This window comes from Lampetra planeri, chromosome 57 (genome assembly GCF_965212315.1).
Source record: "Lampetra planeri chromosome 57, kcLamPlan1.2.h2, whole genome shotgun sequence".
Taxonomy (NCBI): Eukaryota; Metazoa; Chordata; class Hyperoartia; order Petromyzontiformes; family Petromyzontidae; genus Lampetra; species Lampetra planeri.
This window is the reverse complement of record NC_136163.1, coordinates 385,344-409,548: the sequence shown is the minus strand read 5'-3', so window position 1 is coordinate 409,548 and position 24,205 is coordinate 385,344. Positions and strand designations below refer to the sequence as shown.

Genomic DNA, 24,205 nt, shown 5'->3' with positions numbered 1-24,205 from the left:
CTCTTCTCACGTGAATCGTTGGAATTCCAGGGCACTGCAGCGTCGAACTGGGCAGGGGGCACCAACGGTGGCTAGGAGATGTCAACTACCTCGCCTGGTCTCCAGGAGGTCGTGGGTTTGATCCCGACCCTGACGCCTGCTGCTGTATGCTTGGAGTTTGTGTCTCTCTCTCATCATCATCACGGTGGTTAGGAGATGTTAACTACCTCGCCTGGTATTCAGGAGGTTGTGGGTTCAATCCCAACCCTGACGCCTGCTGCTGTATATTTGGAGTCTGCATCTCTCATCATCACGGTGGCTTGGAGATGTTAACTACCTCGCCTGGTCTACAGGAAGTCGTGGGTTCGATCTCGACCCTGACGCCTGTTGTATATTTGGAGTTTGCGTGTTCTCTTTCTCTCTCCCCGTGGTCGGATTGATTTGTCACTGGGTCCTCCAGTGTTTCCCCTCCACATTTAGAATCAACAACACGTGTTTTTGGCTGCTATAAATGTTCACACAATAAGCCACTTCGTTCAGACATTTGTGATAACCATGTCGCTTCAGAAAAAGAGCGACAGTATATTGCTCAGTTGGCCTTGCCTGGTAAAATAAAAAAAATAATAAGAATGGCGCGATACTAAATTAACTAAATTTAATACGTGAATCAGCCCCATAATGTAAAACGTATATGGTCTCCGATGCATTTGTTGGCGAGTGCTCTACCACCACCCGTGTCACAAGTTTCGTGGTGCTGACATTTACAGCTTGCACAGGCTCGAGCACACCCAGTTCTCTGCCCTTCTCTGCAGGACCATCTGGGAGAACATCAGTGGGCCTTACCTGGTAAAATAAAATATTTGTAGTTTTTTTTTTATTCCGGGATCGTGGTTCTCTTTGCGCCGTGGTGGCGCAGCGGCAGAGCAAGCAGCTCCGCGAATTGGAAGGTTTTGCGAGGTCAAATTGTGCGCGATGGTGGATTTGAACCGTCGGTAGAAATTCCACATGACGAAGATGGAAGTTAAATCGCGTCCCACATGTAGAGTCTGCAGTGGTCTGGCAGTAGGGAGGGGGGGGGGGCGATGCTGCTCTATTCTGAACCCGATCTGATTAGTTAAGCGGAAGAGCAAGTGAGCGAATCCAAAGGTTGAGAGTTCAAATCCTGGCTTGGGGAATGGGGGGGGGGGGGGTTGACTCGGCCCATCATCTCTCCCTCCGGGGTCAATAAAATAAGTACCACTTTGTATGGGGGCAGATTTGGAGTGGTTGTCCAATGGATAAACCCACCCCTGCTGCCATAGGACCGTGTGAATTTCCAGTGGTGGCAATTTCCAGTGGTGGAAATTCACACTGTCAAACGTGGAACGAACAGCAATGGTTCATTGCACCTGTGGGCTCTGTCTTGTTTTGATCGTCCTGGGGAGAGCGTATCTGGGTGAGGTTTTTAGTTGATCCATTTACAGGTAGAGGAAGCTCTGCAGGTGGACCAATTTAGAGTATTTTTGCTCGACTCTTCCACGCCGGCCGGATGCCATGAAAGATGTTTTGGTACCCATGCTTTACCCCACCGCACGCAACAACCTGCCTTTCGGCTTAACTGGTATAACTGTACCCATTTTTACTGCTTGGGTGGGTGGGGGAGGTGGGGGGGAGATGGATGTATTTAAGAAATTAGCGCCATTATTTCAACTCCTGCTTCAGGAGATGGAACTGAACCGGCGATCCTCAGGATTATAAGTCCGGTGTTGCTGCTCACCATTATTACCACTGCGGCAGCATTGCTCGTACGCATTCGTGCAGTGGTTTTAAACCTCGGGTGCGAGATGCCCTTTCTGGGGGGTGCGAGAGAGTGCCAGATTTATTTTAGAAAGTAAATCATCGAAACTCAGCACGGCCACATAAGTACAACTATTTTGTTTAATCACACCTATGTATTTATTAGCATGCTTTATTTTTACTATTGAGAACCCAAGGAGTGCAAGGCTGCAGTAAAGGTTAAGAACCACCGCATGAGTGAGACGTGATGATGATGAAGAAGTCGCGGGGGTTCCGTGCCCTGCACCCACAGCCCTCCAGCTCCTCCCCTGCCGTCTCCGCAGTGACTCTCCCCGACTCCCCGCCCCCTCGACTCGAAGCGACCTTGGCAGTCTCCGCACCTTCTGCTGCTCAGCGCGACATCACCGAGGGCGCGTAGCGGGCTCCAAGGTGAGATGCGTGTCGCTGCCCGTCTCTACACGCGTGTCAGAGTGACTAAGTGACTGCGTCTACACACGCGTCTGTGAGTGACTACACGTGTCTGAGTGACTGTACTCGTGTCAGTGACTAAGTGACTGTCTCTACACGCGTGTCTGAGTGCGAGTGACAGTCTCTACACGCGTGACTGCGAGTGACCGTATCTACACGTGTGTCAGAGTGACTACACGTGTCTGGGTGACTGTACTGGTGTCAGAGTGACTAAGTAACTGTCTACACGCGTGTCTGTGACCGTACTCGTGACTGAGTGACCGTATCTACGCACGTGTCAGAGTGACTAAGTGACTGTCTACACACGTGTCAGAGTGACTACACGTGTATGGGTGACTACTCGTGTCAGTTACTAAGTGACTGTCTCTACACGCTGTTCTCAGTGACTGGGAGTGACCGTCTCTACACACGTGTCTAAGTGACACGTGTCTGAGTACATCTCATGTATGTCCAAGCGAGCCACGCCGAGTCATATCACTCGTTTTCAAAAGGGCCTCCTGCCGCTGCAATTGGGTTGTTTTTAATTTGTCATACTGTTATACGTTTACATCAAAGTACACAATGTTGAATGGGATGAGAAGCCTTGCGCGAGGGGGCAACACTCTATTCCCACCGTAGAAATGGAATCAACGGATGTGCTATGAGTCCACACACTTTTACCGCCGTCTGCTGGCGAGCCAGGGCTACGGCTCCTCCTCCATAGTCCACCCACGGATTAAGAAGGAGCGTTTCACAACAGCGTCTGTGTGTGATCCACCAACCCTCGCCGCCTCTACAGTGCTGGATCACCAGGCAGTCGCAGCCACGGTGTGGTTGCATGGCCACCAACAACCACCAACAACAACCACCCACCACCACCACGAACCGCCCCGCTCTCACGATTGGCTATGGGGCAGCTGGGATAACGTCACTGCGGTTGAAGTGGAATCGGTTCGTCATTGCCCTGGCACTGGTGGCCCGGTATAAATATCGCGGGCTGGGTGGTGGCGGGAATGGGGGGGGGGGTCGGGTTACGTCGCAGCTGTCGTCCTGCCCATCCATATTTAGCCGGGGGGCTCCGTGTGCCCCGGCCCGGAATAGCCGCGGCGGCGGCAGTGGCGGCGGCTTCGCGGGCCCGCCAAGAATATAGCCGCGTGGTGGGGTGATCCGGCTGAGTTGGTGGTGTGGTGGAGGGTTAGGGGGAGATTGCGTGCGGTGTTAATGCCCGTCGTCTCTCTGTTTTTTTCCGTGCGGTGTCAAAACCCGCGGATTGTAAGAAAGGGTCACCGTTTCTGAGTCGGGTGTTCTCGTGTGTGTTGGGAGTGCAACGGGTAGCGTGCCGCACTGCGCTACAAACCCGGCGACCCGAGTAAAATTCCAGCTCACTACCAAATAACAGTGGCGAATATTTGAACCAGTCCTCCCCGAGGTCGACTCAACCTCAAATGAGTGTGTAAACATCCTCACTAGGAAGACAAAGGTGGTTAGGCGTGGTGTTCAGGCCACACACCACCTCCGTGCTGATCTTTCATCGGTGTCCGCGAACAGCACTTGCACCCAACAGCCCGTGTAAGCTACACGGGGCAAACTCGTCTTCATCGTGCGTGCCGCTCACAGGGCCAACGACAGCTCCCAGATGGAGGCAGAGCAGCTCACGTGCCCACCTTGCCAAGAGGCCCCCCAGGACCCCACAAATCCCGAGACCCCCTCCCCCCCCATGATACCGGAGGCCACGGCGACCCTCGAGATCGCCCCGGCTCCCGAGAGCCCTGGGAACTCGGAGACAGCTCCTGAGGGCAGTGCGTCGCTGGAGGCCGAAGTGGCGTCGCGGTCCGTGAAGGTCGGCCCAGCATCGCCGCCGCAGGAGGCCCCCTGCAAGGCCGAGGGGCCGCCCGCAGTGACAGCAGAGGCTGTGCTGGAGGAGACAGGCGCGCAGTTGATAGAGCCTGGCAAAGTGGAGGAAGCCGAGTTGTCTGCAGTCCAGGAGCTGCTGACACATCCGGTGAACAAGAAGAAGTTTGGTGAGTGGTGGCGTGGCTGTGGACCATGTTACTCTATGGGCAAATGCTCGTCTATGGGCAATGTTAATCTATGGGCAATGCTAGTCTATGGGCAAATGCTCGTCTATGGGCAATGTTAGTCTATGGGCAATGCTAGTCTATGGGCAAATGCTCGTCTATGGGCAATGTTAATCTATGGGCAATGCTAGTCTATGGGCAATGTTCGTCTATGGGCAATGTTCGTCTATGGGCAATCAAACTTAATTTGGAGCTTTCGTGACTGCAGGAATTATTATTTGGTTCTTTCGGTAATGTCACGTATAAAGATAAAATAATAAATTAAATTAAATACTAGCATACGACGTTTCGATTGCAACACAAGCAATCATCATCAGGTATAAATTAAATAAAAAACACAAATCTAGTATACTTAGAAATGTAATGTAATACAACAGAGAGTCGGATAACATAACAGTCAACACCCTATCTGGTTGATTACGTTCTTCCTGAGAATGCTACATTTGAGAGAGAGATTAAACACAGAACCAGAAACATAGACAGACATATAAGCAGACAGATATCACAGAGATAAATAGAGAGAGAGCCAACATAGGCACAAAGAGAAACTATGCCTCTGTGTCGAGGCCTTAAATAGAGAAAGGGGGGGCGGGGAGAGAGGGAGGGGTTAGAGAAATTAGCATGTCCATGAGTGGAAACGGTGAGTGGCAAGGTGTAAAAAGCTTGAGAGAGGGGGGCAGGGGCGGAGAGAGAGGGGTTAGAGAAATTAGCATGTCAATGAGTAGCACGATGAGTGGTACGGTACGAAAGCTTGAAAAAATTAGGAGGCAGGGAGAGAGACACACTAAATTAACTAACCTAGCAAAAATTTCGAAATGTAATGCAATGCAACACAGAGGGTCGGTCAACACACAATTAACGCATAGCCTGGCTGATTACGTTCTTCCAAAGATTGCTAAATTAGAAGTTAAGTGTGAAATTTGAAAAAACACAGGCACGAAGACCGATACACAAGCAGTCTATGGGCAATGCTAGTCTATGGGCAATGTTCGTCTATGGGCAATGCTAGTCTATGGGCAGTGTTCGTCTATGGGCAATGCTAGTCTATGGTCAATGTTAGTCTATGGGCAATGTTAGTCTATGGGCAATGCTAGTCTATGGGCAATGTTCGTCTATGGGCAATGCTAGTCTATGGGCAATGTTCGTCTATGGGCAATGCTAGTCTATGGGCAATGTTCGTCTATGGGGCCGTCCATGAATGACGTCACGCACCTTAGGGGGGGGGGGTCAGACATTTGTGACGATGTGTGACGAGGGGGGGTTGAGAAATGTGACATCACATCAAAATGCACAACTTTAAATAAATAGACAATACGTTCTACTTTATTAAATCGACTTTTTAATAAATGTTTTCTCCTACAACATCAGAGTGCAGCCGCACATTAAATACACACTACAATGACAATAGTTTAAAGCGATTTGATGCATGTTTTATATTTTGTTGGGGGGGGGGAGGGGGGGGCAGAGCTTTGTGACGTCACATTTGAGGGGGGATCTGACTTTTTGTGACGCCGTGTGACGAGGGGGGGGGGGGTCAAAAATCGTCCAAAATCGCGTGACGTCATTTATGGACGGCCCCAATGGGCAATGCTCGTCTATGTGTAATGTTATTCTATGGCCAATGTTCGTCTATGGGCAATGCTAGTCTATGTGTCGTGGGTTCAACTGAGTCGCCCTCTTAGACTTGGAGGCAGCGCATTTATTTAGTTCCAACACAACGGAGTGACTTCCTCTTTAACAAGACAACAACCTAGGGTGGTGACCACCCAGCTAATTACCCCTGGCTACTGAGTAACTGTTAATTCCGGATCCTGGTCTGCGTGCTGGAAGACTCGTAGAACGGAGATCGTAGACGAAGGGTTTCTTCACCGGGACAGACAACCACGATCCCTCTCGGGAAACTGCTTATATTCTCTGCGGCTTGGCCGGCTCTGTCCTTGGACACGCCCCCTTCCAGAGCCATCGGGAAGAATCTGGGTTCCAATCACGTGGCCCTCCTAGCCCCCTCTTGGGGCCCCCCTGTCAGTTAAACTGGTCACGTGTCCTCCCGGGTCAACCAAAGTTCTATGGCCTTACCCGACCTTTCTCTTAGGTCGGCACACACACGCCGTGCCCTCTCGCGCCGGCACTGCACTTACAGCATGGTGCCATCCAGCGATGTCACTCCACGCACACCGTGCTCCTCTAGGGCCCGTACTGCACCCACAACATGGTGAAATCCAGCGATGTCACTGCATCTTTACATTGAGAGCCTATGGGCAATATTAGTCTATGGACAACGCTAGTCTATGGTTAGTCGCGCGGTGTTCTTTCTCAAAGACGTCGGTGAGCATGTCCGTGATATTTTAGTTTACTCTAGAACTTTGCATCAGTCACTCCTTCCAGTTGCATCAAATTTCTTCTGTAAATACATTCGCCATCTTCCCCAGCTTCGGTGCGGATCAATTCTGTAAATAAAAGTCCAACACGACATAGTTACTAGATCTCGGCACAAAAGCAATTCGTGCCGCCCGAACCCAGACGCCGATTCCCGGAGTGTGGGGGCTAAACCCAGAGGGGGAGTCCAACCCAGTCGTATCTCACGGTGGCACCCACTTACGTGAGCATGCGTGTTTGCGTTTGTCTTTGTGTGTGCGTGTGTGCATGCATGTGAGGATCGGTAGTTTAGCGGTTAGTACGTTGCACTATGAACCTGACGACCCGAGTTAAATTCCCACTCACGGCCAACACCAGTGACAATTATCTGAACGGGTCATGGGCCCTCCCCTAGGTTGACTCAGCATCAAATGAGTACCTGGTGCGATGTGTACACAACGCCACTGGGGAGACAAAAGCGGCCGGCCGTGGTACTGGCCACCCACCCCCTCGTGTGCCGGGCCGGCTTTCATAGGTGCTCGCTAACAGTACTTGTCCCAACAGTCTGTTAAGGTTATACTAGGGATTTTTGTCTTTGTTTTGTGCGAGTGCGTGTGCAGCCAAGCTGCTAGTGCAGCTCATGGAGTCGCTAAGCGACTTCGCCAGCCCCGAGGAGAAACTGGCGGCGCTCTGCAGCAGATACACAGAGATGGTAGTGATGGGCACACACGCACGCCACGCACGCACGCCACGCACGCACACCACGCACGCACGCCACGCACGCACGCCACGCACGCACACCACGCACGCACACCACACATGCCCATGCTGAGTCACCCATGCAGTCTTTGCCGCGTCACCGCGCGTGTCTCTCAGTCTCTGCAGGCCCGGTCATCGCGCCAGCTCGCCGCCGCCGCGTCCCATGAACGTGACCTCCTGCGCACTGACAACCACCGCCTGCTGCTCATGAAGGGGAAACTCGAGACTCTGTGCAGGGAGCTGCAGCGCAACAACAAGCAACTGCTGGTGAGGACCTCCACCGTCCATCCATCGGACTTTTTAAACACAAACCTTGGTGCAGCCGACGTTTCGCTTGCATGGGTCACGGATTGGGAACGGGGCGGGCGACAAATAACCGTTGGGGCCGCCGGTGGCCATTTTGCAGCCAGCGTCTTCAATCGGCCTCGTCACGGTCGTGTTTGTCGGGCGGCGGTCGCGGCCATCGTCGCGCTCGACCATTTTCATTGTCGTCGCCGCCGATGATCGCCGTGACTAGCCGCCGGTTGTGCATTCGGACAATGGGCTGGGAGCAAAGCAATTAACGGACGGCGGTTGTCCCCCACCCCCCTCCTGTGGCCACATGCAGGACGAGAGCCTGGAGCGCGTGCACACGGAGGAGAAGAAGCGGCGGGAGATGACGGAACACTTCCAGGCGACGCTCGACAACATCCGCAAGCAGATGGAGCTGAACGAGGGCCGCAGTGACCGGCTCCGCGGCGAAAACCAGGAGCTGGCGGAGCGGCTGAGCACGCTGCTGCGAGACTATGCGCAGCGGGAGGAGGTGAGCCTTCCGCCACCGAGTCGCCAGCGCGAAGCCCGCGGCCGTTTTTCTCACGTTGATGCCTCATTGTGTTTCCCTCTCGCTCAGCAAGTGGCGAAGATCCTCAAGTACCGGGAGCTGCAGCAGCAGCTGTCGGCCGTGAAGCTGCAGGAGGAGTCGGAGCTGCGGCACGACGGCGAGCAGCGGCACGAACGTGACAAGGAGTTTGTGCGTCGCGCACTGTGGCCACCACAAGCACACACACACATATGCACGCACGCACGCACGCATGTGAGGTTCGCGCATTGTGCAAGAACACGTGTGTAAAGTTAATGCGTTATGCGGGACACACGCACGTGAAGTTCATGTGTCACGTGAGACACACGCATGCATGATGTTTACGCGTCATGTGGGACACACACAAATGAAGTTCACGTGTCGTGCAGAACATGCACGCATGATGTTCACGTGTTATGCGGGACACACACACCTGATGTGTGATGCACCTGACACACCCACCTTGCAGAGGCCATATGTGATGTTCACATGCGTCAAGCGTGTCCCGCGTGGCATTCATACCCCTTGCGTAACACACGTGCGACGTTCACATGTGCTCCAAACCTGGTGACCCGAGTTCGATTCCTGCTCATGGCCAGCATCAGTGGCGAATATCTGAACAGATCCTAGGCCTCTTCCTTGGGCGATTCAGCCATAAACAAGTATTTGGTATGATGTGTAAACATCACCACTGGAGGGACAAAATGGCCAGGGCGTGGTGCTGGCCAAACCACCCTCATAGATACTCCGTGTAGGCTGTACAGGGGGATGTTTGTCTTTGTGCGTGCCATCGTAAGCTGCTCATTAACAGCACTTGCCCCAACAGACTGTGAAGGCTATTTTAGGGATCTTCGTCTTTTGCCGTCCTTAGCTGCTGCACCAGGCGGCTGAGAGCAAGCTGGTGCTGAAGGTGATGGAGGAGAAGGAGGAGGCTCTGAAGAGACAGGTGAGGGGCAGCCACTGCGCCCCACTGCTCACCACCACCACCGCCCACACAGTACCTTGCCGTGCCCACAGAGAAACCACGATTATCGATGCTCTCCAACTCAGGTTGAGAGCATTCGTGCATCAGTTCTGTCCGTGTGTTCGTCTGTCTGTCACAGGGTGGTGGTGGGTGGGATGATAAGTCTCCTACAGATGATCAAATTATAACTGGAAAACAAATGCAGAATTTCATCATCATTGCTTCAACACAAGCAAACTCGACCGATTTTGTCTTTTGTCAGCGGCCAGGCTTAAGCTTATCAGTAATCAGGCTTAAACCAAAGGGAGCCCTTGCCTTATGAACATCTATGAACATTCACCAGCATCTGTTCAAGCAAGCTTGCCTCTGCTGATGAAACACTGAATATTAAAAGCAGTCCTTGCCCATAAACTTTTCACAGTTCACCGCAGCACTGGTTCAAGCGAGCCCGACTGCTAATGAGACACTGACCGTCGAGACCGATCCAGAATTTTGCTCGCACCGAACCAATGCTGTTGACATTACATGCTCCGAGGGGAAAGGCTGTGAGGCTGATCGGATGTGGGAAGGAATCGTCGTGTTGTCTACTTCCTTACTTTGTTCCCTACGTGTGGCTCATGCACCCTGAGTTAAAACGGGGTTGAGGGGGATTGGGGGGTAGGTAGCGTGAGCCGTGGACCTGCCCCTTGGGCGGAAAGCTCTATCGGAGGACTCATAGTTGGTTGAGCGACTCTGCGGTGCCTGTGCAACCGTATGTGTGTCTGCGTGTGTTTGCCGACAGCTGCTGCTTTACACGCAGAGGATTTCCGAGTTCCAGGAAATGCTGACCAAGAGCAGCAAGAGCTTCTCCACCTTCCGCGGCGAAATGGACCAGGTTCGTCATCGCATGATAATGCCGCACGCACGCATTCACATCAACATGTGGCCAGTCGTATTGGGGGTTGATGGCCACTGGGGAGACAAAGGCGGCCCGGCGTGGTGCTGGCCACCCACCCCCTCTGGTGCCATGCCGGCCTTCATAGGTGCTACTCGCTACGAGCACTTGCCCCGAAAAGTTTGTTTAAGGCTATACGGAGTAATCTTTTCTTTAGACACCATGTGTGTGCGACACTGTGTATGTGTGTATGTGCGGCCAAGGGGGGTCTGGATGGGTGCGAGGGCCTGTTAACCCCTCCACATTCAACTGAACTACCACTAAAACACGTGTTAAAAATCGAATTAACCTTGTGCTGGAGGCCCTGGGGGGGCAGGCGTCTATAACATCTCCTGGCCAGGAGACTGAATCCTTACCTTCGGCATTCCTCCAGAAACAGCAAAAGGCCATTGTGGGTGGCCATGTGGAATGTTCCACTGCTCACTGCAGAGGAAAGGCTGCCACTCCTCAGGAGCTGGACTGGTACCACCTCGATCTCTGCGGTATTCAGGAGGTCCAGTGGACTGGCTCTGGCTCCTTCCACCTTAAGGAGTGGACAGTCCTCAACTCGGGACATGAGACTGCCAAACAACAGGGAGTGGCTCTTCTTCTGAACAAAATAATGAAGGGGGCATTGGAGCATGGTGGTGAGGTGTGGGAAGCTATAAGCCCCAAGCTAATGTGGACTCACCTTTCCATCAACCAGAGGCGAGGAGTGGTGGTCATGGTTACTTATGCTCCCACCGAAGATGAACATCAGTGGAAGGATGCAGGCAAGGCTGTTGAGTCAGATGACTTCTATGATGTCCTGTCACAGGTGCTAGCTAAAGTGACCCCTCTGGATAGAGTCATCCTGTTTGGTGACTTTAACACCCAAGTGGGTCATGATGCTGGAACCTCGTCTGGAGTGATTGGAAAGCATGGACCAGATCAGCTCAATAACAACGATAGGAGGGGACTAGACGTTTGTGCAGCCCATGGGCTTGTAATTATCAACACACTGTTCCGGTGTTGGCGCATCCACACAACATCATGGATGCATGCCGGGTCCAAGAAAGAACATCTGCTGGACTATATTGTGACGGAACAGCAGTTGCAGGCCCATGTGCTTGACACCAGGACCAACCAGGGAGCTAATCTGCCCACTGACCATCGGCTTGTCATCTGTAAGATGCGCCTGCCATGTTTCCACTCTGGTGGCAGGTGTGCATCCAGGACCCCATTCAACCCCACAGTGTCCTGGTCTCAGCTAGCTGATAAAGTTGCAAGTAAGAATTTCATCATCGCTTGCAACTGGGGTTGGCATCGTCCTCCACTCCTCCTGATACCAAGGGGAAATGGCCGAGGTTTAGGACTGTGGCCCATGCAGCTGCAATGGCTGCTTTGGATGCACAGTCCAAACCTCCCCAGAGACCTTGGCTGTCAAAAGAGGTGTTCCGGCTGGTTGTGAAAAAGCGACAGGCCCACTCTCACCAGCTACAGCATCCCACGTCAAACAATGAGGAGGCTAACTGCAGCCTTCGCTCAGAGGTTCGGAGAGCCGTGCGGCACTGCAAGGATGGGTGGTGGTCGCAGATTTCTGGGGAGATGGAGTCTGCCTCCATAGCCTGCAAACACAAATCACTTTTTAACTCCATCAAAGAAATAACTTGCAGCACCACACCCATTACCATCATTAGGGGAAAGAAAGGTGATCTGATCTCTGACCCCCAAGAACAGGTTTGCAGATTTGCGGAGCATTTCTGAGGGGAAATCCTTCAGCCTGGAAAACATCAAGGGGCAAAGTGGGGATGACCCTGCTGAGGCTACGTGCCTCAAATATTGGAAGAAGTAGTCACCCCTGTGAGTGGCTGGCTGAAGTGCCATCTTTTGGAAGTACAGACGGTGATCCAGAGTCTGAGACCAGAAAAAGCATCGGGCAGAGTTGATCTCCCAAGCGAAATGTTGAGGGAGGATGACGTTTGTGCGCAGACTGCCCTAGATGACATCAATAACAGGCTGGACCACTGGATGGGTTCCGCAGGATTAGAAGGATGCCCTGGTGGTCCCACTCTTTTAGAAGGGGGACCACACAGACTATAACAACTACAGGGGCATCTCCTTCCTCAGTGTGCTAGTGTAGTGAGATGAAATGTTGTCACTCTATGGTTAGCGCCAGCCACTATTACACATGTGCTGCTGAGCATCGGGTAATGGAGGGACACGTGACTGGGAGCCGGGGGCTTCTTACTTGATAGAGCAGGCGGCGTGGCCGAGGGCGCGGCGAGACCGCGCCCAGGGAAATAAAGGAGGAGCTCCGACAGGGATCGGGGTTCATTGTGGGGATCAGCCTGGGATCCCGCGTCTCTTCGTCGTCACTCTCCTCGTTCGTCGGAAGTTATAGCTTCAGGTCGTGGGTCAAACAGCGTGAGTGCTGGCTGGCCCGTTCACTACAGTAATCCGCACGCACATAGTGAACAGATAGCCACACCTAGCTATAGAACCTGAAGTGGTTAGAGCAGTGTAAATAAACGTGTTGCCTCCAACTATAGTGTGTGTGACTCAGTGCTATATACACTACACTAGGAAAGGTCCTGGCAAGGATTATTCAACATCACTACAGTAATTTTACTGGAGCAGTTACACCTGATGATGGAGGCTTGTGTTTCTTCAGAAACGTCGTGATTTTATTATTATTTTATTTTATTATTATTATTTTTACCTACGTGACTTTGCCGAAAGAACCTAAGAGTATCACCTTGCCAGGTACGCTGAGGAGAGGCTTGTAGAGCCCCAATGTTGTTTCAGGAAATGTCGGTCCTGCACAGATGCCATATTTTCTGTACGTCTGCTACAGCAGAGGTGGAGGGAATTCGAAAGGGACCTAGATCTCTGCTTTATTGACCTGGTGAAGCCCTATGATAACATCAGTAGGCCTGTGCTCTGGGTTGTTCTTCGTGTTTTCGGAGTCCCTGACTCTCTGTTCACAATCATTAAGGACCTTCAAGATGGTGCGCAGGCCCAGGTAAAACTACGTGGCCGGGAGTCAGAGCCAATCCTTGTCCGCCCTGGTGTGATAGGGTTGTCCTCTGGCTCCATTATTTAACATCAATTTTGACCACATCGTTTGTAAAGCCTTTGAGGGCTGTACCGGAGGAATTTTCATCTGGTACAGATACAATGGGAGGCTGATCGATGCCTGGGTGCGGTCAAGGGTTGCCTCCCTATTGGTCAACTATGTTATATATGCTGATGATCTGGTGAATGCTGCTCACTCAGACGAGGAGTTGGAGGTGTTTCTGCTGAACCTGGAGCGTGTGGGGCCTTACCATCAGCCCGACTGAAACTAAGCACCTGCCTGGGTATTTTGTGCCATCAGACACTCCACGCCCACAACTCCCAATTGCTAATGGGGCAGTTGTGGATAGAATGGAGAGTTTTCCATAATTGGGCGGTGTGCTCATGACCGGCTCCGGTTTAACAGCAGAGGTCTCACTCCGAATCAGTCGAGCGGCAATATCTTTTCATCGGTTGCGTAACGCTGTGTGGAAGCTACCTGGTCTGTCGCTCCACACAAAGCTTCAGGTCTTCTCGGCCACGGTCATTCCCTCCCTTCTCTATGCTTGCGAAACGTGGACCCCACTAATGGAGCATCTTCGCCAGTTAGAAACATTTAGGCTGGCGTGCCTACAATCCATCCTGGGTTTAACCAGGCTGGATGTGAGGAGCTCACAAATCCTTGAAAGATCTGGGCAAAGTCCCATCGGTGAGCTCCTCCGGCAGGCAAGGCTGCGTTGGCTGGGTCATGTAGCCCGCATGCCCAGCCACCGCATGCCTAAACAGATTTTGTTCGGCCGGATTGAGGGGGATAAACGGGCGCGGCACGGGCTAGAGAAGAGATGGAGTGATGTGGTGGTACAGGAGGACGTGGAGCTGAGTGGACTTGCCGATGACTGGTACCAGCGGTGTCAAGATCGGCCTCTGTGGAGGAGGCTCGTGAAGGAAGCTACTGGGCAGTTGGAGGCAATCGCCCTCCAGCAACAACGGAGGGTGGAGGAGCGACGCTCACAACAACGAGCAGAGCGCCAGGTGGCTAAAGCACACCAAGTTGGCACAGTAGGGGGCACAGGTGGTGCATCAGCCAGTCATCTCAGTCATCTCAGTCAGTCAACCAGTGGCACCTGGGTCTGCCCCGTGACCTCCTGCCAGCGGGCGTTCGACACTTCACGTGGCCTCAATGTGCACATCGCCTGGCACAAGCGTCGTGGTGACGTCATCACCACTTAGTGTCGAATGGCGGTTGTTGTTGTTGGGTTTGCACGTGATGCGCAGATGACAAAGAAGATCATGAAGCTGGAGAAGGAGGCACTGGTGTGGAAGGAGCGCTGGCAGCAGAGCAGCCGGGCCCTACTGGACATGACTGAAGAGGTGACGACACGACACACAATGCTATCAGAACCAATGTCATGGTTCATAATTAGTGTATTTTGGGTTTGATCATCGTTTAGGTGTAATGTCACATATTTATTTTTACTATAACCCTCCACTACCACCCAGCGACTGGCCAATCAAATCAAGTTTTCACGGATATGGGCAAATATGCCAATTTATTTGGTTTGTCAGCAAACAGGAGGAGGAAAGATGAAAAGTCCACACACTGGAGATTACAAGCAGCATCGGCAAGGAGGTGTTAACAAACGCTCAGCTGTCCTCCCCTGACCATGCTAAATGTAAAGAGCTGAGCATTATCACCTAATCTCTCTCTAGCGTAGAGCAAGTACAGTGGTACCTCGGTATAAGACCGCTTTGGAATATATCGAATTTGGTATACGTCGTGTTTTTACGAGAGGAAAAATGTCTTGGGATACGACGTCTTGCTTGGGATACGATGCGCTGGCTAGAACTTGTATGGGTCGGGATGAGTCACCGCGTACAGTACGCGCGTATGCCCCGTTCACGACTGAAATAAAGCGAGAGGGGCGGGGTGGCATGGGGGAGAGGGCGGGGGGCGGGGGGCGTGGGGGAGAGGGGCGGGAGGGCGTTGGGGAGAGGGGCGGGGGGGCGTGGGGGGCGTGGGGGGCTGCCCCCATGGATGGTGGAGCCCCGGGTCGAGGTGCGCGCGACGTGCGGGGTTGAGGCACGTCACGTGGCCAGCGCAGCTGACAGCAGCGCGGTCACGTGGCTTCTATATGCATTTTAGTAATTGGTGTTTAAATTATTTTATACAACCCCATTAATGTATAATATGCCATATAAAATATAATTTCTTATACTCTGGAATGGATTATTTCCTTTCCCATTATTTATATTGGGAAAAATTGGTTTGGTATACGTCATTTTCGGTATAAGTCCTACCTTCTGGAACCAATTAACGATGTACACCGAGGTACCACTGTATGTGCAAATCACACGTCCCAGTTTAAGTATGTAAGCCATGTGATAGCTTCAGGAGTATTGCGACTAGTTATGCTTAGTCCGCTGGAGAGCGGGCGTAGGATGCAGTTGTTCACAATATGGTCCATTGTCTGGTTCAGGTGGCCGCAATCACACTGTGGGTTGTCTTTAATTTTCTTCTTGTGGAGGAGGTGTGCGCAGTGACCTGTTGCTGTTCTGAAATGGTTCATAGAGCACCATAGTTTTCTTGGCAGATCAACACCGTGCATAGCAATCATGGGATCCTCGATGAGGCTTTTATTTGGAATGTCCACAGAACTCCACAGTGTTCGCCAGCGGTCTTCAATAGACCCCGCTTCATCCAATTGTCTTGCACAATCACAGATTGGTTTCCAGGATTTCAAACGAGTTCGTGGAGTGTTAAGCAGGTCTTGTTGTAATGGTAAATGTACACTGCCTCAGATGTTTTTCCAATAGGTTTGCTGTCGCTGCATCCCGGCGGAGGTTTGCTGGTGTAATGTTGGCCAGAACCGGTAGCCACTCAGTGGGAGTGCATTTCAGTATGCCCGTTATTGTTCGAAGGACGCTGTTGTTTTGGGCGTCCAATTTCTTTGTGTGGGCGCTTGATGCCCAGACTGACACGCAGTACTCGGCGCTGGAGTGCACGAGCGCGAGGGCGGTCATGCGAAAAGTTTTGGTGGTGGCCATCCCACTTTGTCCCGGGCCAGTTTGCATAACAGAGCTCCTCTGATTTTTTTTTTCACACCTTTTCAATGTGCTTTTTGAATGTGAGGCTTCTGTCTAGTGGTATGCCAAAGTACTTGGTATATTGGTCATTTTTGACAGATTTACCACAGAATGTCATTTCCAACTGGGCGATTATGTCATGATCTTTCACCTGGCAGCCCTTTGATTGGTGGAAAACCAACCACCATCGGGTTGGCTGCCCACCACTTGCATTAACATTGGCTGCTGACATTTGCGCTACGCCTATTTCAAACCCTTATAATAAGTCAGGTGGAACAACCACAGTAAGAAAATGCTGAAGTAGGTGAGAGAGCTGCCGTGGCAAGAGGTTATATAGGAAAGAAAGGGGGGAGGCAAGGGAGGAGAGAGAGAGAGGGGGGGTGTGGGGTAGGGGGGTCTGCTTGAGCATTAGGGGAAGAGGACGTGAGGCTGGGGGGGAAGTGGGCGGGGCTAGAAGTGGGAAGCTGAGTGTGGGACACGGGGGCAAAAAAATCTATTAGTAAACGGCAGGTAGGATGGAAACAACCACAACCAGTTAAGGCATTACCTGGTTAATAACATCCTTCCAATTATTGTCCAATTTGTATCCATCTTCTCGGTTGAAGTTATGTCTGTTTATATATCTGGATGGCTTCATGAACGGACCTTTGATAGTTGCCCGAAGATTTGCAGAGTACCTTGGTCTCGGAAAAAAACTATTATGCAAGCCCACGCCGTTATAACAATGGTCAGCTACGGCAGAGGTATTGGTTCTGCTGTGTTTCAGATCTGCCTTGTGTTCGCGAACACGGTCCGAGACATGTCGTTTCGTTTCTCCAATGTAACTGCTACCGCAGGTACAACTCAGTTTGTTGACTCCAGGGTATTGCATGTCAGGAATTACCTCCTTCACAGATGGGATTAGATCACGTATTTTGTGTATTGTATTGAATAGGACCTGGATCTTGTGTTTGTTTAATATTTTGGAAATATTTTTTGGTAACACCTGTTATGTATGGTAAAGTGATGGTTTTGATTGGCTTCTCAGGAGATTGTTTCTCCATGGTTGTAGAATCAGCTTTGCGAATAATGCGGTCCGAGTACCCATTCATCTTGAGGGCTTGGTGTACGTGTTCCAGTTCACTGGCTAGGTGGTGTTAGTCGGAGATGCAGTGGGCCCTATGGTGTAGTGTTTTGATGAGGGAATTCTTCTGGGCTGGATGGTGGTGGAAATCAGGTTTCAGATAGGAATCTGTGTGGGTGGCTTTCTTATAGACAGTGTCCCAACGAACCGTCAGGCCTCTTCTCAGGCAAAACATCCAGGAATGGTAGCTTACCATCCTTCTACACTTCCATGGTGAGTTTGATGGATAGAATTGATGTGATTGAGAAATTGGTTCTTACCTATATCATCTCTTGCCACAGCAGCTCTCTCGCCTACTTCAGCATTTTCTTGCTGTGGTTGTTCCACCTGATGAAGATTGCTTGTGTTGCGATAAAAACGTCGTGATTTGTTTTACTTGATTTTTACCTACATTACTTTACCGAAGGAACCAAAGAGTATGGATTCCTGCAGTTACGAAAGATTCAAATCGAGATTACTTTGAGCCTATCTACGTGACTTTACCGAAAGACCCAAAGAATGTCTTATCCATTGATTTTATAGTTCACGAGTAGGTTATCTTCAGCGTGGGTTTCCTGGAGTGCTACAACATCAATGTGTTCTTGATGTAAACACTTGGCGAGCACCTCACTCTTTGCTCATGAGAGGCCTTCCACGTTTAGTTGGTACACTTGAAATGCAGGTCCCACTCTTCTTTGGCTGATCATTTGGCCTTTAAAAGGACCGCTTTTTGCATGCGATTTGCACATATTTCAAATCGAAAATACACGATTTCCAAAAAGGCCGAATTTATGGTATTTGTCGTGAGATGAGGCACTTAACAGGTGGGTCGTAAGAAGGCTACCATCTTCCACCCTGATGATGCTGGTTGTGAACAGCTGATGATGCTGGGTGGTAACCCCTGATGATGCTGGTTGTAATTTCTAGTAAAACGTCGTGCAAAATTGTCACTTTTTTTGCTTGCTTTTCAACGTTCTTCCTCTGGTTTCCATTTGGATATCTCGTGGGGCAGCGCGACCCTCGTGTGTTAGAGAATGGCCCACAGAAGCTGATATATCTCAGAGGGTGCCGCGGTGGCAAGATGTTAATGACCTCGCCTGGTTTTCAGAATTCGTGGGTTTGATCCCGCCCTCGACGGCTGTATATTTGGAGTGTGCATGTCTCCCTCTCCTCGTGGTGGCCTGGATTTTTTTTCCAGATCCCTCTGGTTTTTCCCTCCACATTTAGAAACATGCGTTGAGAGTATTTGGCTGCTATGATAAAGAGCTATATTGCTCAGTGAGCCTTACCTGGTAAAATTTAAAATAATAGAGCTATTTCAGAGCTGTCTCCTAGATGATAATTGCTGGTGAACTCTGGTCCATGCACGGTAGGGGGCAGCACTTTCTGCACCCTCACTGCTACAGAGAAGGACGTTCAGTTTCTTAAATCCCCCCTCCCCGCTTCCGTCCACCCAACAGTAAGAAAGGGGTCAAGTCGAACAGCACGTCACGTGCGGTGGGGTAAAGTGTGCGCGCTCCCACCTCTGTCCAGTGTGGAAGAGGAGGCCAAATACCGTCGAGAAGAAGTAGGGGGGAGGGGGGCGAACTCGCAATTGCTCTTCTCTCGTGTAGGCCCTTTCAATAGGAATGGCCTAAGCGAGGCATTGCAGAGCTGTACCTTGGCCTCGTTACATGACAAAAGAAGTATGAAGTACTGTCTTCCCTAATTACTTCACACTCCCCACTTCGATTTAAAGCTTTCGTGACTGCAGGGATTCACTTGTTGTTATTGTCAGGTCTGGGGTTCGTGGCAGCAACATCAGATTAGAACCTCTCCCCATCTTTCGTCCGCTGAATTCAGTATTCAAATACTTGCCGAATTGTGTGGGCAACGTGCGCCGGAGACCCACCTCGCTGCAGGTTTCAAGCTGCAAACGGGCTTTGTGGCTACCCTGCGGACCACTTGACAATTTAATTTGTTTGGCTTTGGTCGGGTGGTGGAGGTGTTACATGACAACAAAAAATTTGCCCAATCATTGTGGCGATTATCTGCCTTCTGGCGGTCCTGGGCCGATCCAGCAAAACTGGCAAAACCGCTGCAAAGACTGTATCCATTCCAGCTATTGGTACCACGTGTAGCGTGGCAAACCAAGTAGCTATGCTTGATTTAAGTGTTAAATATTAAATACAGTACATTATACACTTACATACGACAACTTAAACAATGAAAATACTGCACATGTACTGTATGCAGTACATCACCCCATGCAGAGTCTTCCAATTATTTGCATCTATTTGTATGTTTATTTATGCCAATTTTATATAGTAAACACATTTAAAACACTCAAAACATAAAACAACACCGAAAAACATGTCATACAAGAATGTGCAAAAATAAGCCATTTCCAATAATAACGATTAGTGATAATTATCCGGCGTTTTGAAAATTTGGCGCCCCACCCCCGAAGCCACCGGATAATCTATTGTGTCTTTACAAACGCCCCCTTTTTGCTTCGTCTCTATCTTTTTCCTCTCCTCCAGAAAGTTGTGCGTGACAAGGAGATGGAATGCCTGCAGCTGAAGCTGCAGCGTTTGGAGCGACTGTGCCGGGCCCTGCAGAGCGAGCGCGGCGACCTGGCATCCTGCGTCAAACAACTAACGAGCCAGATCAATGGCAACGCTCCCAGCGGCGAAGCAGTCGCGAGCTGCGACCTCCCCGCAGACGATGCGCCGGCGTGCAGCTCGCCGAGTCAGCTTGGCAGCGAGGCGGACGACCTCGCTGGTTTGGTATCGGGCGACCTCGCCGGTATGGCTATTGGGGTTTGTGTTCTCACGGACTCTGCATCCTGTGCGCTTGACCAGTTCTCCTGGGAGCTCATCGATTCTAAATTTTCGGTTTGTGATGCCACCGGCTCATCGGCTGGCGAGGCAATGCCGAGCCCCGTACACGGTGCCAGCAGTCCGTGCTCCCCCCCCGGCGAGATCGGCGAGAAGTGCCCAGACATGTCCGGTGACGGGAGTCAGCCACTCGTGGGTTTAGCGCAGCTACCGGCACTGTGTCCTGCTCCGGTATTGCGGAGAGGTGGCGATGGTTTAAGTGATATTGCTGCAGGGCAAATATTGACCTCTCTGCACGCCACTAATACTGACACCGTGGAGAAGTGCGTTGATCCGAAAGTTGGCAGGGTTGAGTCAGACACCACCAGCGCTAACCCAGACGAGGAAGCGGGTAAGGTGGAACGAGACGTCGGTGGTAACCCAAACACAGAATCCAGCGAAGACGATTCTCGTGCAGGTAACGTTGCACTTGGTGTCAGTGAAGCAGAAGGTAAGCTGTCAGTGAAGCAGCCAGAGCCCGAGGTGCATGCAGTAGTGCGCAACAGCGCTTTCGATAGCCTGCAGGCATCGTGCCAGAAGCTGGAAGAGTCTTTTTCCCTCATTAACGCCATGTGCCAGCAGTCGCAGGGCTTTCTGAATGCTCGCAAGCAGACGGCTGGTGCGGCACTAGAGGAGGTAGCGAACGGCTCTTTAACCGGGACGCCATTGCTACTTGGTGTCGAAAAGGAAAGGTTGGAGGCGTCTCCCAAAGAAGGCAACCTCATCCTTTTCTCCGACCAGCAGGGCACAGTCGAACTAAGCAGCAGCAGCATTAGCACTGTGGAGTCACCATCAGACCAGGACGTGAGCTCATCAGCATCACGTTAGAGGATAATCTATCTCGGTCTTGCAGACAACTTGCTCCATCGCTCACACAACAGAGTAGGTCACCAAATTTGTTACATGGTACACCAAGCTGGGACCGTTCCTCGGTAAGCCTAGGTCTATTATCAAAATAACACAGCGGACTGCACTATCGTTCCAACACGGCGACATTGGTACCAGATCTCGGTTACAAATCGATTTCTGACACCCGAACAAAGATGTCAATTCCCGGACTCTCTGGGTCAGACTCAGGTAAGCTGGTCCTGCCACCCAAGTAACTTCTCTGACGAGGCTCTGGTCGGGGTTACCACCAAGAACCAGCTTCTTGGGTCACCATGGCTACTAGGGTTGCACGGCGATACTACGATGATACGAGGTGCACAGTGATTATATTGCTTTGCAAAAGATCGTCATATCACGCATTTAATTTTTCCAATTTTTTATCACGATAATAAAATATTTATCAAATAGCAAGAAACAAAGTTCACAACTATAATAATAAATTTAAAGAAGTTGTTCATCATTAATTCAGCACTTTGTAAAACGTTGTTCGGGTTGATGGGCACGGGGGGGGGGGGTTATATGATGTCATCATGTTCCAACAGCGCGTGGTGTGACAAGTGCGACAGACTGTGAAGTCACAATGATTCTACGACTCATGGCAGCCTCAATATTGAGTGAACTGCAGCTAAAGAACTTGTGTGTGGTGATCTTTATTTCTTACGTGAAGAAAAGCAAAGTAACGACGTGATGTGAAAAATGTATTACAAAGTTGAGGGAAAACCACGATAAATCGTCACAGCTTGATATGAGAATCGTACATTTTTAAGGATATTTAAGGCCGTGTCGTATTGCATTGTGAGAGGTTATATTGTGACAACCCTAATGGATAAGCCAGGTGAGGGCTCAAGAGAGGAGGATAGGCGTCTAATTTGTAAGAGTGACCTGGATCACCAAATTAACAAAAAGCACAGCAGCGAACATCAATAAAGCAAAGAGAAATCACGATAAACAACCAAACAGAAATCAGAGCAGAGACAACCAGATAGAGATCAGAGCAGACAGCCAGATAGAGATCGGCTCAAACGCAACCGCACCACACAAGAAAAACAGTGCACAAACGTAGAGACGTTTAAAATGAAATATGTTCTCTTACAAAAGGACATTTACAATTACTGTTATGGTAAAAGTGAGTTACAAAAACATCACAATTGATTTTGCGTGATTATTGCACTACTGTCGTATGTAAACATACGAGGATTGTGCCTGGCTGCCTTTGTCTCTGCACTAAGCCAGCTTTAGAATAGTCCTTAGGTCTTTCGGCATCTCTGGAAATTACACGCCGAGTACAGACGTTGAAAGTACTAGCAGGGTGCACATTCAGTGATGGTTTTATTCACAAACCACTGGTTAACACTGCGACAATACGCAGGCGTGAAGACTTCTGTGCAGCCCCTGCTATTCCAAGTTATAATAAACTCGAGAGAGAACCCCAGTGGTGACCCTGTATATTCCTCGCTCCGTCGGTACCGACATCCCTACTGAACCTCCTGGCCCCGCGCTCATCTCTCCAGCCTTTCACGGGTGTCCCACTGAGTAATCCTGGCTCCTGTTGAGTACTTCCTTAGCCTTGCCCGCTCCTGAAGAGTCTTCATTTGTGTGTGTTTAATTTGTTGTTCCTTTTCCGCACCTCCGATTAGCACGGTTGGCTACGTACGGTGAGAAAAAAAGTTCAACCAAACATACGTACATACATTCCCAGTCAGTTACTTTCCACTCTGAGAGGTTATATTGCGACAACCCTAATGGATAAGCCAGGTGAGGACTCAAGAGAGGAGGATAGGAGTCCCTCTTAGATCCAAAATCCCTCTTCATCCACCAAAGTGCACAAATATCAGAGGCGGGCATCCCAGACTCCCGGTACCTCGCTGTTTCCCGATTAGGTCTGCTAGGATCCCACTCTCACAATGACTGTCTTTCCTCCCGCACCACTCCAGCATTATGACCCGGATTGGCCCAGAATTTGCATCCTTGGTATTGAATAGCTAAAGCAGACAGACATCTCACTCGAATTCAGTTCTTAGGCTTTTTCAATGGAACTTTTTAGATGAGATACATGCGAAGTTAAAGTTTACAACTAAATAATAATACAGTCGGGCCATTTACAAATAGGTTATTGGGGGAAAATACCAAGCTGATTTAAACGTAACTTTAAGTTAAAATTTACTTTGGGTAATGAGGTGGAAACTCAAGAAACCAGGATCGTAATCTCCCGTGGAAGAGCTGGGCCATTAGTTTTCCAGTAGGAGGCGATGATTTCCATTGAATAGCTACTCGCTCACGCGCCACAGCACTCCCGCATCTGGCGCACGGCAGTCCGCTACCCTCTCACCCTTCACCTGTAACCATCAGCACAGGCAGCGGTACCTTCTCACTCCTGAACACCAGCATGGCACGCCAAACATCCGCAGCATCGACATCAGTCGCCTCATCATCTCCAGCGCTCGTCCGCCTCGACGGACCTGCGGCCTTCATCACCGTTAACCACCTGTGGTGCCACAGCAACGGAGCAATTCCGCCGGCGCCGCCATCCCCTCGCACCCCTCCACACGAACGCACGCACACCCCCACTAAACACACGCACCCACGTAGGGTCTCGTGGGGGGGGGGGGGGGGTCACCTGGTACCATGGCTTTTTACCCGAGGGGCCCCTAGTGGGGATGTCCCACGGTTTCCCAGTGCCAGAAGATTGGCCGACCTCCCCAGGCCAAATTACATTGCGGCCCTCGTTAATTGGCTTAAAATTGTATGGGCGCGACAAAGCTCACCGGGCTAACCACAACGAGACACTCACAGCACAGGGAGATAGGGCCTCGAGTTTGTTTGTAGAAAGTTACATTGGAACTTTCTACAAACAAACTTAGGGCACCCCAATGGGCTCCCCCCTATCTCCGGTTGCAGCCAACGCTTTCATGGAGAAATTTGAGACTGACGCCATCCAGACTGCCACTCTACGCCCGACCTTATGGAAGAGGTACGTAGATGACACTTTTGTCATCTGGCCACACGGCCGGCCTGCTCTAGACCAATTCCTCGACCACATCAATTCCATACACCCAGCCATCAGATTCACCATGGAAGTCGAGAAAGATGGCAAGCTACCCTTTTTGGATGTCCTAATTAAAAGGAGA

At 50.8% G+C, this 24,205-nt stretch overlaps 1 protein-coding gene across 1 annotated transcript; it reads left to right on the top strand.

Moving 5' to 3' along the window:
- Nucleotides 1–68: 68 nt before the first annotated feature.
- Nucleotides 69–22,509, top strand: LOC144735846 (uncharacterized). The gene is made up of 10 exons (XM_078618385.1): nt 69–2,184; nt 3,820–4,223; nt 7,256–7,347; nt 7,512–7,661; nt 8,002–8,196; nt 8,284–8,403; nt 9,104–9,178; nt 9,978–10,070; nt 14,421–14,516; nt 19,854–22,509. The coding sequence occupies exons 2-10, from the start codon at nt 3,839–3,841 to the stop codon at nt 21,015–21,017; spliced, it is 2,370 nt and encodes a 789-aa protein (XP_078474511.1). The 5' UTR covers nt 69–2,184; nt 3,820–3,838; the 3' UTR covers nt 21,018–22,509.
- Nucleotides 22,510–24,205: the final 1,696 nt, after the last annotated feature.

Coding starts and splice junctions, on each gene's coding strand:
- LOC144735846 (XM_078618385.1), top strand. CDS start 3,839: ATGGAGGCAGAGCAGCTCACGTGCCCACCTTGCCAAGAGGCCCCCCAG. Junction 7,662..8,001: donor GCAACAACAAGCAACTGCTG/GTGAGGACCTCC, acceptor GGCCACATGCAG/GACGAGAGCCTGGAGCGCGT. Junction 8,404..9,103: donor ACGAACGTGACAAGGAGTTT/GTGCGTCGCGCA, acceptor TGCCGTCCTTAG/CTGCTGCACCAGGCGGCTGA.